This window comes from Cololabis saira, chromosome 10 (assembly GCF_033807715.1).
Source record: "Cololabis saira isolate AMF1-May2022 chromosome 10, fColSai1.1, whole genome shotgun sequence".
Classification (NCBI taxonomy): Eukaryota; Metazoa; Chordata; class Actinopteri; order Beloniformes; family Belonidae; genus Cololabis; species Cololabis saira.
Window position 1 is genome coordinate 38,349,360 of NC_084596.1, and position 23,936 is coordinate 38,373,295.

General features: G+C 39.9%; 1 protein-coding gene across 2 annotated transcripts in view; it reads left to right on the plus strand.

The window, feature by feature from the left end:
- The window catches only part of brinp2 (bone morphogenetic protein/retinoic acid inducible neural-specific 2), a 230,807-nt gene that overhangs the window by 157,975 nt on the left and 48,896 nt on the right, over window positions 1-23,936 (plus strand). For both annotated transcript variants that reach the window (XM_061732840.1, XM_061732841.1), the window contains one exon: window positions 3,303-3,408. In XM_061732840.1, coding sequence (XP_061588824.1) covers window positions 3,303-3,408 — 106 coding nt within the window. The remainder of the gene's footprint in view (window positions 1-3,302; window positions 3,409-23,936) is intronic.

Genomic DNA, 23,936 nt, shown 5'->3' on the forward strand with positions numbered 1-23,936 from the left:
GTACACTTAAAAACAGCTGAATAAAAGGCATATATTACAAAGATAAAATAAATAGAATAAAATGAGCATAAAATACAAGAATACAATTAAATAAAAAATGAGAGTAAAATAATTAAAAAATTAAATATGTTTGAAATAAACTTTTAACTTGACATCTTTTCTATTTATTCTGTCAGTCCTTGATTTGTTTTGGCTTCTTGTGTTTCATTTTGAGGAATCCAGATGCATAAAACAAAAATCAAACATGAACACATTTTAAAAGAACACTTTTTGCTTAATATGTAATGTCAATGTTGAAAAAAAATCAAATAAGTAATTTTTTTAGTTTTGACAAACTATCTAAATAATACTTTCAAAGATGAATAAAAATACAGCAAGAAAAGGTGTAAAAAGTCATTTATTTGTATTACTTTCATCAGGATTGATTTGTGAACACAGAAACAAAAATATATTTCCATTAAAAATGCACCTGCAAACTGGTTTTACCTCGGTAGCGTGGCAGGAATAGGATGGGTGTTAGTTACGCCGGCCTAGACACAAACTCTTATCCGTACATAACCAGCAAATCCCCGCTGGAACAGGATCTTCTATGTTTTGGCTCAACGTGGATGTCAAGTATGCAGGCCACCGGCCACGTTACGATCCTTCACACCAACTTCACACCCAAGAGGAAGCTCTCTGAGTGGGATGCACTTGACCTATGTCCACGAATGCCTCTGGGCTTTGTGTCACTGCATAACCAAGTACGAAGTGGGAGTAAAATGCATTATCTTTATCTCCAGCAATAAAGGAAGAATAATACATACACCTTTGGCAGCAATTCTGTGGGGAGGATGTATTTTGGTAGCGTCTGTATAGAATTTGCTACTTGATATTTTATCAGGGCTGGTATCTCCCCACACTTCTACAGTTGATGATAAATCAACAAGAACACTTTAAAGAAACATCCAACTTCTCCAACTGTGGTATTAAATGCAATTTTGAGCAAAATTAAATACATCTTTTTCTCACCGGTGTATTGCATTTAGTTGAAGATAAAAATAATAGAAGCTGTATATCGCCTGTACACTGCAGTAAACAGTATGTACTCCATCCCAGCGTTGTGGCTGTCATCAGCATGCATTGTGCAAATATTGCATTGCCTTAAAATTTTAGAGTTGACAGTCACTTCAGAAACCCAAATATGTTTTTTTTTCATGTCATTTCCATAAAATGGGAAGCCAGGACCTTATCAAATCTACACATTGTCAAAGGTAAAATCAACACAATAACATGAATAGAATAAGTCATTGTTTCTATTTGTTTATGTCACTAACAGAGATATTGCTATTTTTCCATATTGCCTGCAATAAATGAATGATAAATTGTTCGATCACTTAATGTTGGCATATCCAAATAGAACCTTTTATCACCCCCCACCATAAAAAACCAATCAAATAAACAAGAAGTAAAAACATGGATAATCACTAATGTTGAAAGAACTTAAAAAAAAAACAACAAAAAAAACCAACTATAAAATGGTTCAGGTGGAACAATTCAGACTGAATGGCTCTTGGGAGTTTGAAACATAAGCAGAAGCGGGGGTGGCAGCTCTCTGGTGGATTTTTATTGAAGTTCATCACAGGAGTTACTAAAAAGCCCAATGTGTATTCAGGAGAACACAGCTGGAAGCGCTGATGCTTTTATGGCTCCAGCAGATAAAGAGAGTAATACGTTTTGAAAATATAAAGGCCTCTGGGATAGAAATTATGGAGGACAAAAAATGAAGCAAACAAAGAACGAAAGACAGTTGGTATACAAAATATTAAAAAGAAGATTAAATTCATACACCTTTGGTTCATGATCATATCTGTCTGCTCAGTCCAGGAAGAATTTTTCAGCGAATGTCAACTGTTGCTACGCAGAAACACTTTGCATGGAAAAAGATTTTTCTGCAAACAGCTCTTATTTTGTGCAAATATGAACTTAAAAAATAAGAGCATGTCCTGCGTTCATCTGCCTCTACAGCTCGCAAGATGAAATGGAACAGTCGAGTGCCTATTGTTTTGAAAGACAAGATTATCTGCAATCACATCGTCACATCGGAGGTTTCAACAACCCAAAGTGGCCTCTTCCCCTCTCACTAATCTGCCTCTGCTTCTCGTCTGCCTATCTTTAACTCCATCTCAGAAATTTCTTTTTTTTTTCTTCAGATATTTGAAAGATATCTGAGATTTGCATCTTTTATTTCTGCCTTGGATGGTAACATTCCTATCTTTGGATAAAAGCTGGAATCTTAATGAGTGTGAGTGTGAAGAACTAAGTAACAAGGCTGTTTTAAGGATAGCAAATTTGCACAACTGCACCCTTTTCCTAATAGTCTGATTTATCTGAGGAATGTCTTTGCAAGGGAACAAATCCATCTTCTCACCCAGTGCCATTTTGATTATTACCAAGGAAAATAACTGGCATATTTTTATTTGTTCTTTTCCTTGTATCTTCACCTCTTTCTTTATTTTCTAGCATTTTAATTTTCTCTCTTAGTATACATTTCTGTCATTATTATGGTCTGGGGTTTTGGTTTGTTCTCACTTACCAGCCATTAAGTAGTGCATGCTGTATGTGGGCCGTATAATACAGTTTATGCATTCCCCATAACAATTGTTTTTAGAAATGTTCATATTGAAAACACATATTGGGCAGTTTTAAATAGCTTACCTTTTTTAGCAGACATTTCAGGGACATCTGAGTTGTACAGTAATTCATTTTAAATTCCATCTTATGATTAAAAATATTACAGATTGTTTTTCTGATATACACACAACTGTACATCATTTATACATGTGTGAATAAAAAAATTAAACTTTTTCTTGTTTCTTGAAAAAAAAAGTTGTGGAAGTGGAATTGATGGACAAGAGGGTTTTATAGGCAGCAAGCAGAATCAACTGAACAAACATCAGGTCCCATCGTGCTTCCTCTATTCTTGTCTCCCTTCCTTCCCTTTGATTCACACATCAGCCATCACTTTGCAGCCAGCTCTGATTGCAGGTGTTGGAGTGGAGGAAAAGATGCAGATCGTTTCCTAGGCTGTCAGAGGGCTGTGTCACACCCTTTCCTCTGCCTGCTGTCAAACCAAAATACATACAGTATATATGTATACGTGTATATATATAAATATATATATATATATATATATATATATATATATATATATATATATATATATATATATATACATATATATATATATATATATATAATGTGTGTGTGTATGTAATATTATATGTAAATAAAATAAAGTCTGTTTTTCTACTGTTTCCTAGGTTACCGAAACAAGGACGGGCCCTCTTGGATGCAGTAACTATGACAGCTTGGATTCAGTTAGCTCGGTGTTGGTGCACAGCCCGGAAAATAAGATCCACCTAAAAGGTAGGGCCAAAAACACACACACACACACACACACACACACACACACACACACACACACACACACACACTCTTATATTCTGTGACATACGTTAATCTTTAATTCATGCACACACACATAGTAAGGCTAGGCCTGGGTAAAGATCCACTGAGGAGAGTTTCTTGTTTTGTTTTTTTTCGTACACACACTCGAGCACACACCCAGCCTCTGCATCCATCCACCTGCCTGCCAAGCCTCTCACCTCCTGTGTGTAGTATTTGGCCAGGATGACCCTTTACTTTACGCTGCAGTAGTTTATATGTCTCTTTCTGCCTGACTGGCTCTCAGTCTCATGGGGAATCGGTTATCTTACCAGACTGTAGCTGGACCATGTCAAGCCACATTGACCTTAGGCTGGCCGCCTCCACCCACTCCTGGAGCACTCACAGCACCAGTAAACTCTGTAATGCACAGACTGGCTTTTGTATTTGACTACACGTATTATACAATTAACAGCAAATGACTTTGATGTTGGGGACTTTCACTGGACAAGGACAACAGTGTCTTTCTAATATTTTCATACTGTCAGACACATTGTGTGTATACTGTAAGATTAGGCCATAAACCATTTAAAGAAAGTTTAAGTAAAGAAAGTTCAGTCTATCGCTATAGCATGAATTCACACAAAACACCATGTCAGGACACGTTGTAAAGATGGTAAAAAAAATTGAATAAAAGTCCAATTAACTGCCATCCATTTCAATTAATTCTAATTAAATACATTTGCCAAATTTTAATTTTGTAATACCAATTATTAGAAAACATTCTATCAAGGAAAACTGATGCACAACATTATTGCCCACCATCCCGAGCAGGCAGGGGTTGGTGGGAAACAAGTACCATTCACATAGCCAGTTCACTCTGATGTGCTGCGTGAATGTCACAGGAGGTGGAGCAGCGCTCTGCGGCAAGTGACAGCACTATGGGGATAAAAGGAGGGCTCCGGGAACTGGAATAGCGAAAAGGCATAAAGGAAGTTTTAGGATGACTGTAAGGATAAAGTCTGTTACTGGGATAGGGTGCCAGTGCTCGCAGGTGTTCAGGTGAAAATTTTACATTTTAAAAAGACAGTGAGAAAAAACAACAACTGGGTTTTCAACCACTGTGGTAAGAAAACCAGAGGCAAGCTGGAGAGGTTGTAGTTTGTCCAGCAACTTTGGGCACAAACTACTCAAGAGAACCGTGCCGTCAGGCTTAGCAACCTGGAGGAGCATCTGCCGGATGAAGCCAACGTCTCTCCAGCAGCTGAAGCTCCTGCTGTAGCTGCAGAAACATCGAAGACTCCAGCATCGATGGGAAACTTAGGCCAGCACAGGTGTGTGTGTGTCTGTGTTTCTATTGCTGCTTTTTCAGCATCATGTTTGATTCAAGATGAATGAAAAGGACGATCAGTAACCAGAGACACTGAGACGTTAATGCTGAATGTTGGTCACGAAGAAGAGGAAAAGGACCATCTTTAGAAATGCTGTAATGTGAAAGCACGCGCTGGGGAGAGAACAATGCTCCTTCCTGGAATCAATGTGAATGTACAGCTGGAGTGTGAGGGTGAAATAAAGATGGGGTTATTGGTGTGTGTAGGTGCCTAAAGGAATGTAAAGACTTGCTTCTAACAGACATCGGCAGCAGGACAGATTCAGAGAGGGTGGCCATCTACCCCGACTGATTGCGTGGGGCTAGGACAGGAACGGGATAAACAAATACCAAGCTGAGGATCCCTGCCAGAGTGATAATAGTTATGTATTTTAATACTTTTTATTTCATTTATCAGTTTGTTTGATTATTCCCTTTAGTTAGTTTAACAAGTGCATCAGTAGTTTTTTGTTTTGAAAAATGCGTCAGTTATAGTTTAGTTTTAGTCTTAGTTTTTAAGGTTTTTAACTTACAAATCTAGGATGAAAGAATCAACAGGGCCTTACAGACCAAAAAAAATATTTTTTTTATTTGAGTAATTAGAATTAGACAAAATAATTGGTTTCAGGATCAGTTTTGGAAAAATAGAACACTGATATTGTACGGCTTCATTTAAATTTAATTCACATTTAAACACCTGGAAATGAAAATGAGCCGAGTGGGAAGAGAGAAATGTGCGTTGGTAGTATTTGTATTTTTTAGTATTCAAAAGCTGTGCCTACTCAAACATGTGGAGGGATGCTGCTGACATTATATAACAACCAGGACAAAAGGTTGTGGTTGTAAAAACTTTTAATTTCACAAGTCATTACCATCATTTAAAAACTAAGTCTATAAACAATTATCTTGGCTTCTTAAGAATTGTGTCTCTGTGTCTGCTGGATTTCAGTGTCGTTAATCCGGAGATGCTTTAGTATTACGCAGCAGTGTTTGTTCTCAGCAACTTCATTTGTTTTCAGGGATGAGACTCAGAAGTCTTCAAACTTGCAACACATAGTTTAATAAACTCTTTGTATTTCCTTTTATAGCAATACATTTCACATTTCATTACATTTTTTCCCCCCTCGTGCTCCTCTGACAGTGAAACTTGAACCGTCATCAAACAACTGTTTTGTTCTGTGTCACCAACTCGCTCCCTCTTGGTCTCCATAGCTGTTTTATGCGTGCATCACTGTTGTTTTCGCAGGAAGAAGATGGGAAAACAAGGAAACAGTTAGATGAGTAATATTATAATGCAGGATACAAAGTATCGCTATAAATGGTATTGTCTTATCATATACAGTCTAAATGTAGATATTTAAATTTAAAAAAAAGAAGCTGCGTAGCCTTTATATTGTTAATGTATGCAGACATCCCCCTGGCTAAACACCTGTTTTTTCGAACGGGCCTCCAATGTTGCATTCGCTTGCTTCTGAGCGTTTTCCTCCACTGTTCTGTTTCAGAAATAATGCTTATTTCCTTTACCAGTAAAGCACATTACTGCCTGCTTTCATAAAAGGGAACATTAACAGTCCTCTAGGAACAGCTATTTTAGCTAATTGCTGTTTTGTATGCACCCAGAAGAGAAACAGTTTAAATCAGCCATCTGAGGAGTCTAAATTTGAAGGTGAAGGAGACACAATTTCACAAGGGCTTTCCTCTTGATGACTACAATAAATATGATAACGTTTATGAAATATAAAGAGTGATGTATCAATTTGTGAAAAAGTAATACGGTTTATGAAGTTATTATCTAAAATGTTGCTAAACCCATCATGCTTATTATGTTCCCCCCCTTTCAGGAAGTAGTGCCACTGTATTCCTATGATCTCTCATAATACATTTAATAAGCAAACAGTTTTTCTATGGTTGCACAGAACAACTTTCACTTTCAGGAAAATGCATCTCATTGTGTGTGAGGTGTTGTTTTATCACATTTTAGTAGCAGATTCTACTTAAACTCTTATTTAAGATGTTGATCACATCTTTCCTTAATGATATTTTGGCAATTAGACTCAGATTTACCAAAATGAGAAAATTTGAATGTGTTTAGAAATCATAAACAGCACAGAGGGGAGTGTCTACTTCTGCAGGCAAGGTCCTGAAACTGTGGGGATCTATAAACACAGACATGATCTCTTCACACCAATAAATTTCCAAGCAGAACACCAGGAGCAAATTAGCATTCAGGCAAGAAGGAGCCAGCCTTTTGATTATCAGGGAATCTGTCATCAGCACAGAGACAAATTGCTTTATTTTTATATTACAGCATGTCTAGACAGGAATGTGATTACTTGCGCAGTTAGAATATTTAAGATATTTTGATGCTTATCATAAAAATATTTTTATGATAAATAGTCTTGATAAATAGTCAGAAATACAGCCATTTTAAACTCCATTTTTAGGAGGTCAAAAGTGTTTGGACAAGGAAGCATTATTGCATATACCCAGATTTGAGGTTATGCATATAACTTCAGTTGTCTGCCCTGTGTGACCTCATCAGAAGCTTAAAAAGACAGGCTCAGTGGAGAATTGAAAAGGTATGGGATGTGATTTTGGACACAAACTTTCAAACACACATCACTTTTGCTTGTATGGCATCCATATTGATAAAGCTTGACCACGGTAGATAGTGTTAATATCATTATGGGATTTATGTGTAGTATGATATCTCCGAGAACAGGATTGATGAGCTGGTTACACTGATAGGTGACAGCAAGAGTACTGTGTTTGTCACGACATGGCTGTAGGATAATGTTCTAATCTCTAGTAGCTCTCTACATGGATTCTGGTGGATATAGGTAGACAGATCAAAGGACCTGGGTCGGAGTGCATGCAGAGCTTGTTAACAGATAGCATTATGCCGGACATGTGACTGTGAAGGAGCACCTCTGCACCCCAGGTGTTGAACTGTTGGATGCAACTTCCCATCCTTTCATCCTACTGAGAAGGTTCACCTGTGTTACCTGCCGATTCTGCATGTGATGTCATCAAAACTGCTGTTGCCATTCACAAACACAACACTCCAATACATTCGTGTTGATCTGATATTTCCCCCACGCCTACAGTCCAGGAGTTTCTCACCTGATGTTTTTTTTTTTTTACATTGTTATAACAACATAATGTTTCTTTGGGGATTAAATTATTCCTCATTTCAGTTTTATTCATGTCTGTAAAGTGTCATCTGAATGTTTTGTCAAGGATACATGGTGAGAATCTGATGGCGAAATATCACACAGTGCAAACTCACTGTGATATTGATTTATAGGTTTTCAAGATATTAAGACGAATGAAATGAAAGGTAGAGAATGTATTGAATAAAAAGAGTAGACAAATAAAAAAAAAAAGGACATCATATCAAAATACCATTATCCTCCCTGACCACTCGACCCAATCCTTTCCTGTAAAAGATACAGTACTATAAAAACAATAACCAGTAGTTATGACCTTTGACCCTAGAAGCATGCTTTAGTTATTTAAGTTTGTCCTTGAGGTTGTTGCTGGACCCGGTTTTGAGGTATCATGCATTTCTTTCAGATACTGTATCGCTGTGAGTTCACATGTGTCCCAAGCTGAAACACAATTTGCTTTTCTATTATAAGGCCAAAGGCTATTTTGTTGTTGGAATGCAGTCAGCATGCAGTGTTCGTCTGCAGCGGGCAGCATTGCCAGCATGGGATCTGGCAGCAGTGAAGCATCAAACAAAAAGCACCAATTCTTTCAGATGCATCTTGAATAAGGCATATTGAGGGCTTTGTTTAGCATTTTTTTTGAATATATGTGAGCAACAACCAAAATTCAAAATGCAGTTACTATGCAGCGCGGTTGTGACACCCAGTGAATATCCTGAGGGAAAAGAAAATCTCCAACTTGTTTTTTCTAGATATTAAACATCCCTTTTTGAAGGTAGACTTACGTGTTATTCTCAAGTTCACTGGGCGAATTTAAAGTTTTCATAAAAAGTAGGGCTAGTAGCATGTCCACCAGAGGCATTTTCTGATGAAAATGATGTAAAGATTAATAAAAGGTACAGAATAATTTATATATTCAAACCGTGCTATCTGTGAAACCATCACATTTAAAACTGACAAGCTCATGTTAATTACTTGTCACTGAGAGCCCATTGGTAGAGCATGAATAAAAGTGGAGCTTGATGGTGTGTTTTTATTTAAAGTCAGTGAGATAAATTATGGTTTATGGAAATAACTGACTCATGGCCTTAAACTTTAGTTGAAATCATGTTCCCAAACATCATAAATAAATCTAAATGTTATTTGTGAGTTTTAAATGTTATTTTCTTCATTTCTCTAGCTTTGATGTCCAAACTTTTCCTTTCTCATGGAAATACCTCTACTCCATATCATTTTCTTAAAAACAGTGAATTAATCTTGGAGAAAACAAATAAATGCATATTACTGGTTCCTGTTAAATGGGGATATGGGTTGTGAAGGCCTTCAAAGTTCATGTCACTGGTGGCGATATCATTATGCAAATGGTGCAATGTATAGCGAGTTGTGTTTATTTTGTGATAAGAATATAAAACCACAACATCAACCATGAGTAAACCTTTACTCTAATTTGAGCCAATTAGCTTGATGGTTTCCTTTTCTGACATTTGAGAACTTCTATCCCAGGAGCCGAGTTGATAGGTCATGAAAGTTGTTTCTACATTTTGTACCATTAAGTGAAGTCGGGACTGAGGTCTCTTAAGGAATAATTATGGCGGACACACTGGGCTATTATGTGTCAGTTCTGTAGGATAAGTGGGTATTTTTGAAGATCCTGTAACTATCCTTAATAAGGCTATAAGAGGGCTTGTCCACGTTTCAGTATTGGCCTTCAAATAAGGATTTGAACAATTCTCAATAGTACCTGAAGTCCCTCTTTATAATCTCCTTTCTACTGGGATGAACTCCGTACCACAAAGTATAAATATATTTAAAGCTTTGTACTTACTGTGGATTATGTCACTGTAGAAGAAAAGAAAACTGCATTATTTATCAAATAGAAATGTGCTACATTATGTGGTGATAGACTTGGAACTGTAAAGTGCTGAGCTAACACTCCCCTTGAAAGTTGAAAACTTCACTTTATTTGCTATTCACCTAAAGCTGCAGTTTTTCACAGTTCTTCCTCTATCTGATTGCTTCAGGGTGTGCCTCAGAGGTCTTAGCTGCAGAAAAACACGGACAAACACTGTGTTTGTCCCACCAGTGGCTGAAGTTTTCTCATCAGCAATGGCTGATGAAAACAGCCCGAATTTAGCCTGGAGTAAGAGTTCTGCTTTGAAGTGGAATTGCCAAATCATCTAGATATTTCATTCAGTGTTTTTGAAAATCTTGCTGCCTTTAAATAAATAAATAGAAAGAAAGCTCCCAGTATATCCTCGCCGGTTCTTAAAATGTGATTAGGTAAATACAATCTTAGATGGCACAATACATGGTGAGATATAATACGTGTAACGCTAAAATAAAGAAGAAATGTGTGAAATAGTAACTACACTATGATTGTACTCTTGAAGGATAAGTTATAGCAGCAATGACATTACACAATAATTTCCTTCTTAACATTATGTTAATTCATGGTTGTTTTGTGGGGTTTTGTTTGAAGTCTCTTCATAGGGAGGAGGAGGTCTGGAGTTTGACTTGACCTTGATTCATTGAGTTTTCACTCGTTCTGTTGAAGACACTGATATGCTTTGGATCATTATCTGCTGCTGGCATTTGACTCAAGAGTACTTCAGGATTTAACCTTTACATTTAAGTGACTTTAGCATTACCTTTATGGGTAATTGAAGCCTGTAAACTGAGACTGAGATTTTTTCTTTTTCTTTTTTTTTTGCATATAATTTGCATGATCTGACCTTGTGAATAATCTTATAAATTGTTTGGAAATAGCCTTATAATGATCAGTTAATAATATACATTTGATTAGCAGCACTTGTGTGGGGCGGTAATAGCCTGACTGCTTCCACGGCACCGGATGAATGGCAGCCCACTGTTCCCAGTTTAACTAGTACTGGGTTAAAGGTTCAAGGAGAGACTAAGTATGAGGGGACAGTGCAACATCTGTGCCAGCCTGTGTACTCTGGTGTGTGTTGAAGCTGGACCAAATCACTCATGTCCAGTACTCGAGATGAGGGGGGATGGCCATCCCCCCTGAAATAAAAACGCCTGTAAAACTGCCATCCCCCCTTTCCATCCCTTATGTCATTTCATCAATGAATGTGGTTTTACTGCTATTTCAACATTTAGAGTCATCACCAGAAAAATTTGACAATTTTCACCTTTTTCAAGTAAATTTTCACTTGAAATAAGTAGGAAAATCTGCCAGTGGGACAAGATTTATCTTCTTATTACAAGCAAAAAAATGGCAGATCTTTCTACTTATTTCAAGTGAAAATCTACTTGAAACAGGTGAAAATTGTTGTTTTTTCCAGTGATGAGTCTTGTTTTAAGTGTAATGAGATTTTTTTACTAAAATGAGACATTTTAACTAGAAATAAGAGAAATATTCTTGAAGATTTTGAGTTTTTGCAGTGATCCATTTTACTTATCTTGTGAAGGACAGAGTCATATTGATAAATTCAGAAAAGTTTTTTTTATGTTTGTGTTTTGATGTATTTGATGTAAGCCCAGTGGATATTTAAAGCTTAGAGAAGGCTGCATTTAACTGCTGCTATGTCATTCCTGCAGTATTTCTGCAGGTGTTTTGGTCACTGCTATTATTTGTAATATATTATATTATTTGTAATCAGCACAAATTATCTGTCCCCATATGATACAATCCACCATCCCCCCTGATTTTTTTTTTACAACTTGAGTACTGGAGTACTCATGTCTAAGGTCCTGGGAGCAGGAACACAGTGTGAGGACACCAACAGCATCTCCTCTACTGCCAGTGTAGTGAACTCAGCATTTAGCAAAGCAAAGGCTTAAAAAGTGAAAATACTGAAAATGGAGGTGTGGTGATCACAGGGGACGATGAGAGCAGCCTCCTGTGAATAACATTTTGGACTATTTGAAAGCCCAAATATCACAGGCTGTGTTCTCTTCAGGTGATTGAGAGACAGAAAGAGAAGGATTATGGGGTTACTATTTCTGGTGATCTGTCTGAAGGGGTGGATTGATGCAAAGCCTTATGGTTAATAACTAGGGGTGTAACGATATCCAAATCTCACCAGCCAATATTATCATGATATGAACCTCACAATACGATACCTATTGCAATATTGTAGGGAGGCTCACAATATTCTGGCTAGGGTCACAATAACAGTATTGACAATATAAAATGCTTTGACCACTCAGTACAATATTTATTGTCACATTTAAGTTTATGATGTTTTTTGAACAGGTTGAAAAGTCTTGCTAAAGGGCAAGATTGGGCAAGACATCTCAACATATATTTATGAGAAAAAGGCAACCCCGGTATTATACAGTATTAACAGCCTAGGAATAAGCAGACATTATAAAACTGCCTACTTATTAGTAGTCAATAAATAAAAATATCTAGGCACCACCAAACAAGAATTAAATTAGGAAGTAAGCTACAGTAAATGAGCTTCTAACCTTACTAGGTCAGTTTCAAATGCTTTTTTAGAAAGATGAACATGTCTGGATTTGAGGAGAGAAGGACAGATCTCTGAGCAGTTACAATGTCCCCTGCTGTTGAAAATACCCTTCCACTGGGTACTGAGGTGGCTGCTATACAAAGATACATCTTTGCTAGAGATGACAGCAGCGGTATTGCTCTGCATTCCTCCTTCACCACTTCAGAGGACAAGCAGATAGTGAAATAGTGGTCTCCTTACGGTACAAGTCCAGCTTTGCTTCAATCCCCACTTGGACTTGAGTGTCACTGTGGCTAAAAGAATCCCCAGGAAGTCCTCAAGAGCATGTTTCTTTGGGGGAGGACATTTCTCCCCACTGTGGTCCAGCTGTAGGACGGGGGCTATGTGGCAGTGTCACTTTATCTTCATCATGGAAATACACAGAGAAAAAACAACAACATTGCTTTATTCCATTTTCATATATAGAAAATAAATATTACAATCAGAAAAATACCGGGTGCTGCACTTAAGATGCTTTCAAGCGTAGCCTGGCGTAGACAGCCTCTCTCACACCGCTGCTCAGATGGTGGAAGGTCAGAAACCGGGGATCCAAGACACTGCTCTCCTGCAGGAACTCCTCTTCTTTGTATCCGTCTACCAACTCTTAATATTTCTGCCTTCATCTGGGCAATGGTGGTAGAGGCTTGAGCATCATGTGCCATTGTTACGAACTGAACAAACTAGGAGGTTCAGGAGCAACAATAGTAGAAATTTCCCGGGAAGGGAAAAAGATGATGGCTGGGAGTTTAAACAAAATTCAGGGATTTTATTAATAAACAAGAACTCAAAAATTGTTAAACACAAAACAATCCTCCAAAAACCGAGGACAACAAGGACTAACCATTTAAAGGAGCCGTCTGTTAGAAATGTCCAAAACTGGAACTGCAGTCACTTTCAAAATATTGTTGAGCGGCGTGTACCCTCCCCCTCCTCCCCCCGACCAGAGGTTGCCAGGTAGGCTGCAGAATGCAGCAGGAACGTAGGCTGCCATGGCTGCCATAATTAGAGCCGAGCTGGCAACCCGGATGCCGAAACAATACTGACTTGGTGATTGGGAGATAGGTGGAGGGTGGAGCTTCAGAAACAATACTGACTTGGTGATTGGGAGATAGGTGGAGGGTGGAGCTTCAGAAACAATACTGACTTGGTGATTGGGAGATAGGTGGAGGGTGGAGCTTCAGAAACAATACTGACTTGGTGATTGGGAGATAGGTGGTGGGTGGAGCTTCAGAAACAATACTGACTTGGTGATTGGGAGATAGGTGGAGGGTGGAGCTTCAGAAACAATACTGACTTGGTGATTGGGAGATAGGTGGAGGGTGGAGCTTCAGAAACATTACTGACTTGGTGATTGGGAGATAGGTGGAGGGTGGAGCTTCAGAAACAATACTGACTTGGTGATTGGGAGATAGGTGGAGGGTGGAGCTTCAGGCCAAAACAAAAAATGGCAACATAAACATCAGTTGAGGGCTGCAACTCCTCTTTTTAAACTGGAATATCCTGGCTTGAGTGCTGTTGTCAGTGACATAAGTATTTGAAATGAACATGATTTTTAAATGTATGTTGACATATCGGGGTCATTTTATGATTCGTTTTATTATTGCTCTTACATACAGCTCCTTTAACAAAAAACAATCCACTCAAAAGGAGGGACAACCAAGCACGACCAGGGAAACTCAGGAAAAAAAACAAATTAAACTTGCTACACACTGGTAGAATACACCTAAATCAAAAACTCTAGCAGAACGCAAGGTGGTGAGACAGCGGTTCTGGGGAGCGCTGAAGCAGTCCACGGATACCGACCACAGCACACAGCAGACACCACGGTCCACACAGGACAGAACCCGGCAGCTCCAGTCCACTCTCCTTTGTAGCAGTCTCCTGATTGTCACAACTGCTGATTGTAGATGGGCAACAGCTGCAAGGCACAGGGGTGATAGCGCTCCGGCGTCACGCCGGATTTCCGGCATACCGAGGTGTTTGCGAGAAAAAAATAAAATAAAATCAGGTTTGCCGTTTATTTTTCTTATGATATGAATTTTTCATATACCGTAATACCGGTGAGTAGCGCACACAACGTTGGGAACGCCGCGCGGCGGAACGTAGCGCCGCTGGACCCTGTTTGTGTGGGGACTGTTTAGCCAGTGAGCAGAGCCGGCAGGGAAAAGTCAACAGTGCCGCGTGTCCGCGTGTAACCTAAATCTACCATGGCCTCAGCGTTAGGGCTCGGCCAAGTTAGGCTTTATAAATATATGGGCATTATAAATTTATTAAATATATGAGCGCGGAGTCGGCGAGGAGCTGCGCGCTGCGAGGAGTACCAGCCGGGCGCTGTGAAGCCTGATTTATGGTTCCGCGTTAAATCGACGCAGAGCTTTCGCCGTAGTACGACCATACGCGTAACCCACGGCGTATGGTCTGCGTTGGTGTAACGCGGAACCATAAATCAGCCTTAAACCACACCTGCAGCCCGTGAGCTCATCAGGAGGTTAGAGAGCGGCTGCGAGTTCATTGCTGGTTCGTTGTGTTAACTCTGAGAGCTTTATTGGTTTGTTTTTTAGCTTGCTGGTGTTTTTTTTCTCTCTGGGATTTTTGAGTTATTTATGAAGAAGTTCTGAGCTCCGTGTGAACAGTAGCCTACTCGAGTTGAGGGGGGATGAGGGGTGATGTGATGGCACACCCCCCCCGAAATAAAAACGGTCCAAATCACACCCCCCTGAAATAAAAACGGTCCAAATCATCCCCCCTGAAATAAAAACGGTCCAAATCATCCCCCCTGAAATAAAAACGGTCCAAATCATCCCCCCTGAAATAAAAATGGTCCAAATCATCCCCCCTGTAAAACTGCCATCCCTCCTTTCCATCCCTTATGTCATTTCATCAATGAATGTGGTTTTACTGCTATTTCAACATTTAGAGTCATCACCAGAAAAATAACACCAGAAAAATAACTAATTTGACCATTTTCACCTGTTTCAAGTAAATTTTCACTTGAAATAAGTAGGAAAATCTGCCCGTGGGACAAGATTTATCTTCTCATTACAAGCAAAAAAATCTTGTTCCACTGGCAGATTTTTGTACTTATTTCAAGTGAAAATCTACTTGAAACAGACTGATTTATTGCTTGTGTAGTTGAAAAATACATGAGAACAGGACCTTGAAAAAAAATAATCACATATTAAATCGCAATCGTAATATTGAGGAAAAAAATCGCAATTAGATTATTTTCAAAAATCGTTCAGCCCTACATTAGAATCATAAGTGCTGCCACCTCATTGTAAACGGCATCATTTTTTGAGGCCATGTAAACCTGTATTTATACTAGTGTGGACATTAATGTTTTTCTACAATATTTCCTCCTCATGACAGTAAAATAGGCCATTCTAAGCCAATTTACTGCTTCACATGCGGTTGTGTTTGTGTGTGTTTGGCAGCGTGGAGGCATATCTACAAAAATATGGAAAATCTACAAAAGTCATCAGAATATTCAATTTAATGAACTATTTATCAAAATGTCCCAGGGAATCACACCCCTGGCCTATGTTGTTCAATTTACTCATTCTGTTTTCTATGGGCTGCATGTGGTGAGCTTGGACAACAGGACCATGGGTCAATTTACACCAGACTTACACTTTAAGAGGACAAAAAATGACAATTGTGTTGATCGGGGCATATATCTTGGCTTAGGGGCTCGCTTACCTCCCAGGGAAAAAAAGTTCAGGCTCAGGATTTTTTTTTACTATCACCCCTGAAGGCACCATCCCAGCAGCTCCTGCCATAGGCGCCGGAACCGTGGGTGCTTCGGGGCCCGAGCACCCACGGAGATGGCCGAGCACCCACGGGGAGAGCCGAGTAGGGGAGCCCCCATGTCAACAATCACTGATTGGCTAAAGCGGTTTTCAAATAAAGGGCGCACAGCCGCCGCCGGCTTTCCCATTCAAGTGTATGTAGTGCCGCTGCGCAAGAGCGCAGGGTCTGAGTGACGCAGAGCCTGCGCGCATACACCTGTGTACACATTTGTTGCAAGTTGCTTGGCGACTGAAAAAAAGTTTTTCCGGTCTGGCGCCGTTTTCCCACTCATTTGGACGTACAGTAGCTACAGCTCGGTTTGCAAAATGCATGTGTCCCTGATTCAAAGAAAAGCCCTGGCTTTAGTTCTTCTTCTTCTGAGGAGGAGACGAGCAGCAGCAGCAAGGAGGGGATGGGTCCATGAAATCCTCATGAAGACAGGATTTGGGGGAATAAAGGCTCGTTCGGGAGCTCCATGATGGCCAGGTCAGGCTGAATCATATTTTATTAAAAAACCTTTCTGAACTATGTTGTTTTTTTTAGCTCATGTCAGTCATTTTAGCGGACCTGTAGTGCTTCAGTTTGCAAAAGTATTGACACGTGGTCTTTTCATAACCATATATTGATCAATGATTCAATTGATCCCCAGATGAGGCATGGAAATGTTATATTTTATTTTAAATTAACATTTTATTGTTAAAAGAGCAAAAGTATATCACATTTCTACCACTTTTAAACACACCAGGCGTGTCCAAATTCTGGGAGATTTCTCTCCACTTTTGTCCCTTTTTATTGATGTCCCGATAGTCCTGCAGTCTCATCCCACAGGTCCTCACAGACTCACAGCCAAGATCATTCTTTCTTCCATGTTGATCGTCTCTGATCTACAAGCTGCAACTTTTTTGTCTCCCTCCACCTTCTCTCCTATTGGACACCGCCCAGATGCCGTCACAGGGCGCACGGTGAAATTAAAAAAAATTCAATTCTACTGTTGTAGATTAGAAACGATCAAGATGGAAGAAAGAATGATCTTGGTTATGAACTATAGAAAAATAGCCTCCTTTTTCCTCAGATGAACACCCGAATTTGTTTAGAATTTGATTATTATGGGGGCTTCCGGCTTAGCTTTACATGGGGTGAGACGTAATTAGCGGAGCTCCTGCAGAGTTAATTTTAATTCAGCATTTATTGGCACTTTTTGTATCACTCCCACGGCTTTGGTTTTAACTAACCTATTTTCAACGCGGTTACTTCGACGACTTACCACGGAAATGCCTCCAAAGTCCTTCAAAGCGGGGAATAACCCTCCAGCTAACCCGCGGCCTGCTGCTCATGCCGTCTCCTCGCCCCGCGGTGATTCCCCTCCTCCGGAGAGCACCTGCGCTGCGCAGGTTCCAGCTGCGGAGTTCAGCCGGCTTAAAACCGAACTTCTCTCCGCTCTTCGCTATGATGTTGCGGCTGTATTTAGGTCAGAGCTTCAGCAAGCACTGAACGAGAATTTAACGTCCATTAAGTCCGAGCTGCTTTCCCTTAAAGCTGATCTTTCTGGCAGTATTTCCTCCATGAAGGCGGACGTCGCGGGTCTCGCAGCCACGGTCGCTGGGATCGAGCTCTCGCTCTCAAGCTGCTCAGATGACATCGTTGCTCTCCAGAAAAAAGTTGATCACTTGTCGAAAGAATATGTGAGGCTGGAGGACAGATGCGAGGATTTGGAGTCAAGGTCCCGTCGGCAGAACGTACGGATTATTGGCGTCCCGGAGGAGGATCCTGACTCTTCATCTGCAGCAGGTGTTTCCAGGCTCCTGGCGGAAGCCTTCTCCCTCGACGCAGAGCCGGTGGTGGACCGAGCCCACCGCACCCTCATGCCGAGACCGAAGACCGGGGAGCGGCCCCGCGCAATAGTGGCAAGGCTCCATTACTACACCGACTGCGCTGACATCCTGAGAAAGGCGAGAGAGCGGCAGCGGATAAAAGTCCGGGGTATGAGCATCTCCGTGTTCCCGGATCACACAGCCAAGACAGCGCGGGCGCGCGCTGCCTTTAATGACGTGCGCCGTCAGCTGCGGGAGATTGAAGGAGTCCGGTATGGATTGCTGTACCCCGCCCGGCTGCGTGTAACCCATGATGGCCAGCAGCGTGACTTCACGTCGCCAGATGAAGCCCTGGCATTCATCAGGAAAATAAAAAAAGTGACTACCAGCTAATTTTCTGGGACGATTTATCCAGCTTGCTGTCCATGCGGGACTCTGGCCCGGGGTGAGTGACTGAGTCAATTCAGAAAATGGGACTTTATGTCGTAATTTTTTTTTTTTTTTTTTTTTTAATTATTTTTTATTTTTTTTATTATTTTTTTTTTTTTTTATTTATTAATTTTTATTTATTTTTTTTCTCTTCTAACTATCAATGGGAACAACACCGTTTAAAATTGAAGGCCTAATCATTTCTCTGGTATGATGCCTTGATTAGAAAATATGCACACACCCCTGTCTTTGCTTAAATTGTGTGCATATGTGTGCGTGTCTGTGTGGTTGTGCGAGTGCATATATGTATATATCATTGTTCTATAGGCCAAAGATCTCCTTAATTTTAATTAACGTTTGTTGTTACCCTGACAAGACAGCGATCGTCAGAATTGCTCAGATTGTTGGTTTCGTTTGCCTCCATGCGGGACTCTGGCCCGGGGTGAGTGACTGAGTCAATTCAGAAAATGGGACTTTATGTCGTTATTTTCTTTTTTTTTTTTTTTTTTTTTTTTTAATAATTTTTTTTTTTTTTTTTTTTAAATTTATCAATAGTTATTTTATTTTTTTTATTTTTATTTTTTTTTCTTCTCTTCTAACTATCAATGGGAACAACACCGTTTAAAATTGAAGGCCTAATCATTTCTCTGGTATGATGCCTTGATTAGAAAATATGCACGCACCCCTGTCTTTGCTTAAATTGTGTGCATGTGTGTGTGCGTGTCAGTGTGGGTGTGCGAGTACATATATGTATATATCATTGTTCTATAGGCCAAAGTTCTCCTTAATTTTAATTAACGTTTGTTGTTACCCTGACAAGACAGCGATCGTCAGAATGGCTCAGATTGTTGGTTTCATATGCCTCATATTTTATTTTATTTTTTTTAAGGTTTTAACTCTGCAGGAGCTAATTTTGTTTTCGTTTTTGTATCTAGCTTTACAGTCGAAAGCATCTCCTTTCGAGAATGGCTTCCTTTGAAGCCAGCACGGCTGTTTCCATCGTTTGGGGATGGGATCATCTAATGTGCGTTGGGTGGGTGGGCGGGGGTTATGGGATGTTGGCTTTTTGTCTCTGTAGGTATGTATATACTCCTGAGTTTTGTTTGTTTTGGTTTTCCCTTTTACCTTTTTTCCTCATATCTCCTCTGGTGGTGGGTGAGTCGGTCTTATTTTCTCTCAGAGAATGCCTATGAGCGATCGTAATCTGCGCAAGCCTGATACTGGATCAAACATTACATTCACTAGCTGGAATGTTAAAGGTGTGAATAATCCAATTAAGCGATCAAAGATTTTTTCACATTTGAAACGCTTAGACACTGACATAGCTTTCCTTCAGGAAACTCATTTGCGAAATAAAGATCATTTCAGACTCAAACGAGCTTGGGTGGGTGATATTTTTCATTCAAATTTTGATTCTAGGTCTAGAGGAGTAGCAATTTTGATCAACAAAAGAGTCAATTTCTCCGTCTCCAGGACAATATCTGATAAGAATGGTAGATATCTTATTGTTGCGGGCACTCTATACTGTAACCCTGTATTGTTGGTGAATATATATGCCCCTAATTTTGATGACCCCAATTTTACGGATAGGCTGTTTGGCAACCTCCCTTTCTTAAATACGCATATTACAATACTGGGCGGTGATCTGAATTGTGTTATTAATCCTTCTTTGGACCGTTCGAATCCTCGTACTTTGACTCAATCCTCTATGTCAAAATCTATTACCGATTTTACAGTCAAGAACGGGCTTGTTGATCCGTGGACGTTCTCACATCCTGGAGATAAGGAATTCTCTTTTTTTTCTCAAGTACATCAGTCATATTCACGTATTGACTATTTTTTTGTTGATGGCTCTCTTCTCCCCAAAGTTACTTCTGTCATATACCACCCAATTGTTATTTCGGATCACGCCCCTCTAACTTTGAATATAACATGGTCTGAGCGCCCCCGTTTTTCTTCTCCCTGGAGGTTTAATCCATTGCTTTTATCCGACGATGCATTTAATGTTTCTATATCTGCTTCAATAGATGATTTCATTGCACTAAACAAAACAGACTCTACCAGTTTTTCGCTAGTATGGGAATCACTCAAAGCATATTTGCGAGGACAGATTATCTCTTATTCAGCATACGCCAGTAAAATCCGCAGGGCTAAATTACAGGAGCTCACATCTAAAATTCAGGACACAGACAGACTAAACTCAGTTAACCCAAGTCCGAGTTTACTGAAACAACGGCTTGATTTGCAGTCAAAATTCGATCTTATAGCGACAGCCGATTCTGAACGGCTCCTATTACGCGCTCATGCCAACTATTATGAACACGGCGATAAACCAAGCAGGTTATTGGCTCACCAATTAAAAAGGCAAGCAACGTCGAGACTGATTCCCAGCATTAGAGATTCTAATGGCACACTTACCACCGATCCAATCGCCATCAACACAATTTTTAAGTCATACTACTCCTCTCTCTATGAGTCAGAATCTCCACTTGACACAGCAGAAATGACCTCCTTTCTTGATAATATCACTGTCCCTACTATTAATTTGGATGTGGCTAATGGCCTCGATGCTCCTTTCAGCTTGCAAGAAATTGCTGCCGCCATTGAAGCTACGCAAAGCAACAAGGCCCCTGGTCCCGATGGGTTCGGAGCTGAGTTTTTCAAAAAATTCAAAGACAAATTAGCCCCCCTTTTACTTTCAATGTACAATGAGTCCCTTGATCATGGCTCATTGCCTCCCTCTTTAATGCAGGCGTCCATTGCCCTCCTTTTGAAGAAGGACAAGGACCCTGAATCATGCACTTCTTACAGGCCCTTGTCTTTACTGAATGTGGATGTCAAAATTTTAGCCAAAGCGCTAGCAATTCGTCTTGATAAGATCCTTCCTAGCATCATATCTGAGGAGCAGAATGGTTTCATCAAGGGACGCCAGCTCTTTTATAATGTTCGTACACTTCTTAATGTGATTCTCTCTAAAGATTCTTCTCCACTCCCTGAAGTTGTTATCGCAATTGATGCTGAAAAAGCGTTTGATCGTGTCGAATTTAACTATCTTTTTGCAACACTTCATAAATTCGGATTTGGACACAGGTTTATATCGTGGATTAGACTTCTTTACACTTCCCCTCAGGCCAGCATTCACACCAATGACAACTACTCCACTTATTTTACATTATCACGTGGCACGAGACAGGGCTGCCCTCTCTCCCCTTTGCTATTCGCTCTATCCGTCGAACCACTTTCAATTGCTCTAAGAACTCTTCCTCTATTTCGCGGAGTCTCTAGGTCCAATGTGGAACTCAAATTGTCACTTTATGCAGACGACCTCCTTTTATATGTATCTGACCCTTTAACCAGCATTGCACCAATATTATCTCTGTTGAAGAATTATGGATCCTTCTCCGGCTATAAGGTCAATCTTAACAAGTGTGAATGCTTCCCCATAAACTCCTCTGCTTTACAACTCAAACAATCTGATATCCCCTTTAAACTCAGCCCGTCGGGCTTTAGATACTTAGGGATTAATGTGACCCGCACTCTGCCCTCTCTTTTCACCGCTAATTTTTCCTCACTGGTAACTCAAGTGAAGGCGGACTTACAGAGGTGGAACTCCCTACCACTGTCGCTGATAGGAAGAATTAACACAGTGAAAATGACTGTATTGCCTAAATTTCTTTTTTTGTTCCAATGCACTCCTTTATTTCTACCAAAATCTTTTTTTAAATCACTTGACCAAATTGTTTCCAACTTTTTATGGGCCGGTAAGACACCCAGAGTGAGGTATTCGCTTCTCCAAAAATTTAAATTTAATGGGGGTCTAGCACTACCAAACTTTATGCTTTACTATTGGTCAGCGCATATTCACAAACTAATTTATTGGCTTCAGTCTCCTGAGTTATTATGGTGCAGATTGGAGGCTCAGTCACTCTCTTCATCCTCTGTAACGGCCCTACTCTCCTCCTCTTTACCATTGAATCCCTCTAAGTTTACAAATAGCCCTGTGGTGCTTTCCTCCCTTAAGATTTGGTCACAGTTTAGGCGCCACTTTAAATTTGCTTCTCCATCCATCTATACACCTGTTACTAAGAATCATCTGTTCCCTCCATCACTAATAGACACCACTTTTATGATTTGGTACAACCGGGGCATTAAGCACTTCAGGGATCTATATAAGGATGGTATCTTTTCCACATTCTCAGATCTGAGGTCAAAGTTCAATTTGCCTGCCTCCCATTTGTTTCGCTACTTCCAGCTTCGACACTGCGCCTCTGCTTTGTTTCCATGCTTCCCTTCCCTTCCTGCGAACCAACCGTGGGATGATCTTCTAACTATGAAACTCAGTCAAAAGTCTCTGATATCTAAGATATATGCACTGTGTATGACATTTGATGATCATTCTGTAGATAAAGCTCGGGAGGGTTGGGGACGAGAGTTGGGCCTTGACTTCACAGGGGAGCTGTGGGATAAAGCTATCCGTAGCATACGATCTAGCACGCCTTGCGCTAGATTAGAACTTATTCAATTTAAGGTGCTGCATAGAGCCCACCTATCAAAATCCCGATTATCGGAAATATATCCGAATGTTGCAGACTTATGCGACAGATGCCAGGGTTCTCCCTGCAATTTAAGTCATATGTTTTTCTCCTGTCCTAGGTTACAGAAATTTTGGAGTGATTATTCTGTGATCATGTCTAAAGTTCTGGGTAAAAAAGTTGTTATGGCCCCTCTCTAAGCAATATTCGGACTCACTGTCGACTCCTCACATATCAGCCACACACAGTCAGAAGTATTGGCTTTCACATCCCTTTTAGCAAGACGTCGTATCTTACTTTTATGGAAATCCCCCAGGCCCCCGTCTATTTCTATTTGGCTTAGTGATGTTATGTTTTTTATTAAATTGGAGAAGGTGAGATACTCTGTAAAAGGCAACTCAGCTAAATTCATTCACAAATGGCAATCGTTCATAGACCACTTCACCGCGTTGAAGACTCTACCCACCGACTGACCCCACCCCCTCCCTTAATTTTCTTTTCATCTCCTTAATTTGTTTTTTTTTATGTTTTATTTATTTCCAGTTTCATTTCTTGCTCATCTGTTTATTTAATTTTTAACGCTACAGAGACTCTGTTCCTTTGTTAGGTTTTGTGTGTTTAAAAAAAAAAAAAAAAAAAAAAAAAAAAGGAGACAATGTATAATGCGTCTGTTCGACTACACGTTTCCATGTGTTAAGTGTATGTTGTTTCTTATAAAAAGATCAATAAAAAAAAAAAAAAAGAATTTGATTATTATTTGTGTGTGTCTGTGTGTGTGTGCGTGCGGCGTTCATGTCCGTTACCGCTGTTAAATCTGTTGCTGAATTGCTACACTACACTACATGACATTCAGCACCCACCAGCAAAAACATAATTCGGCGCCTATGGCTCCTGCAACAAGCAGAAAAAGAAAACACCCACACACACTACGG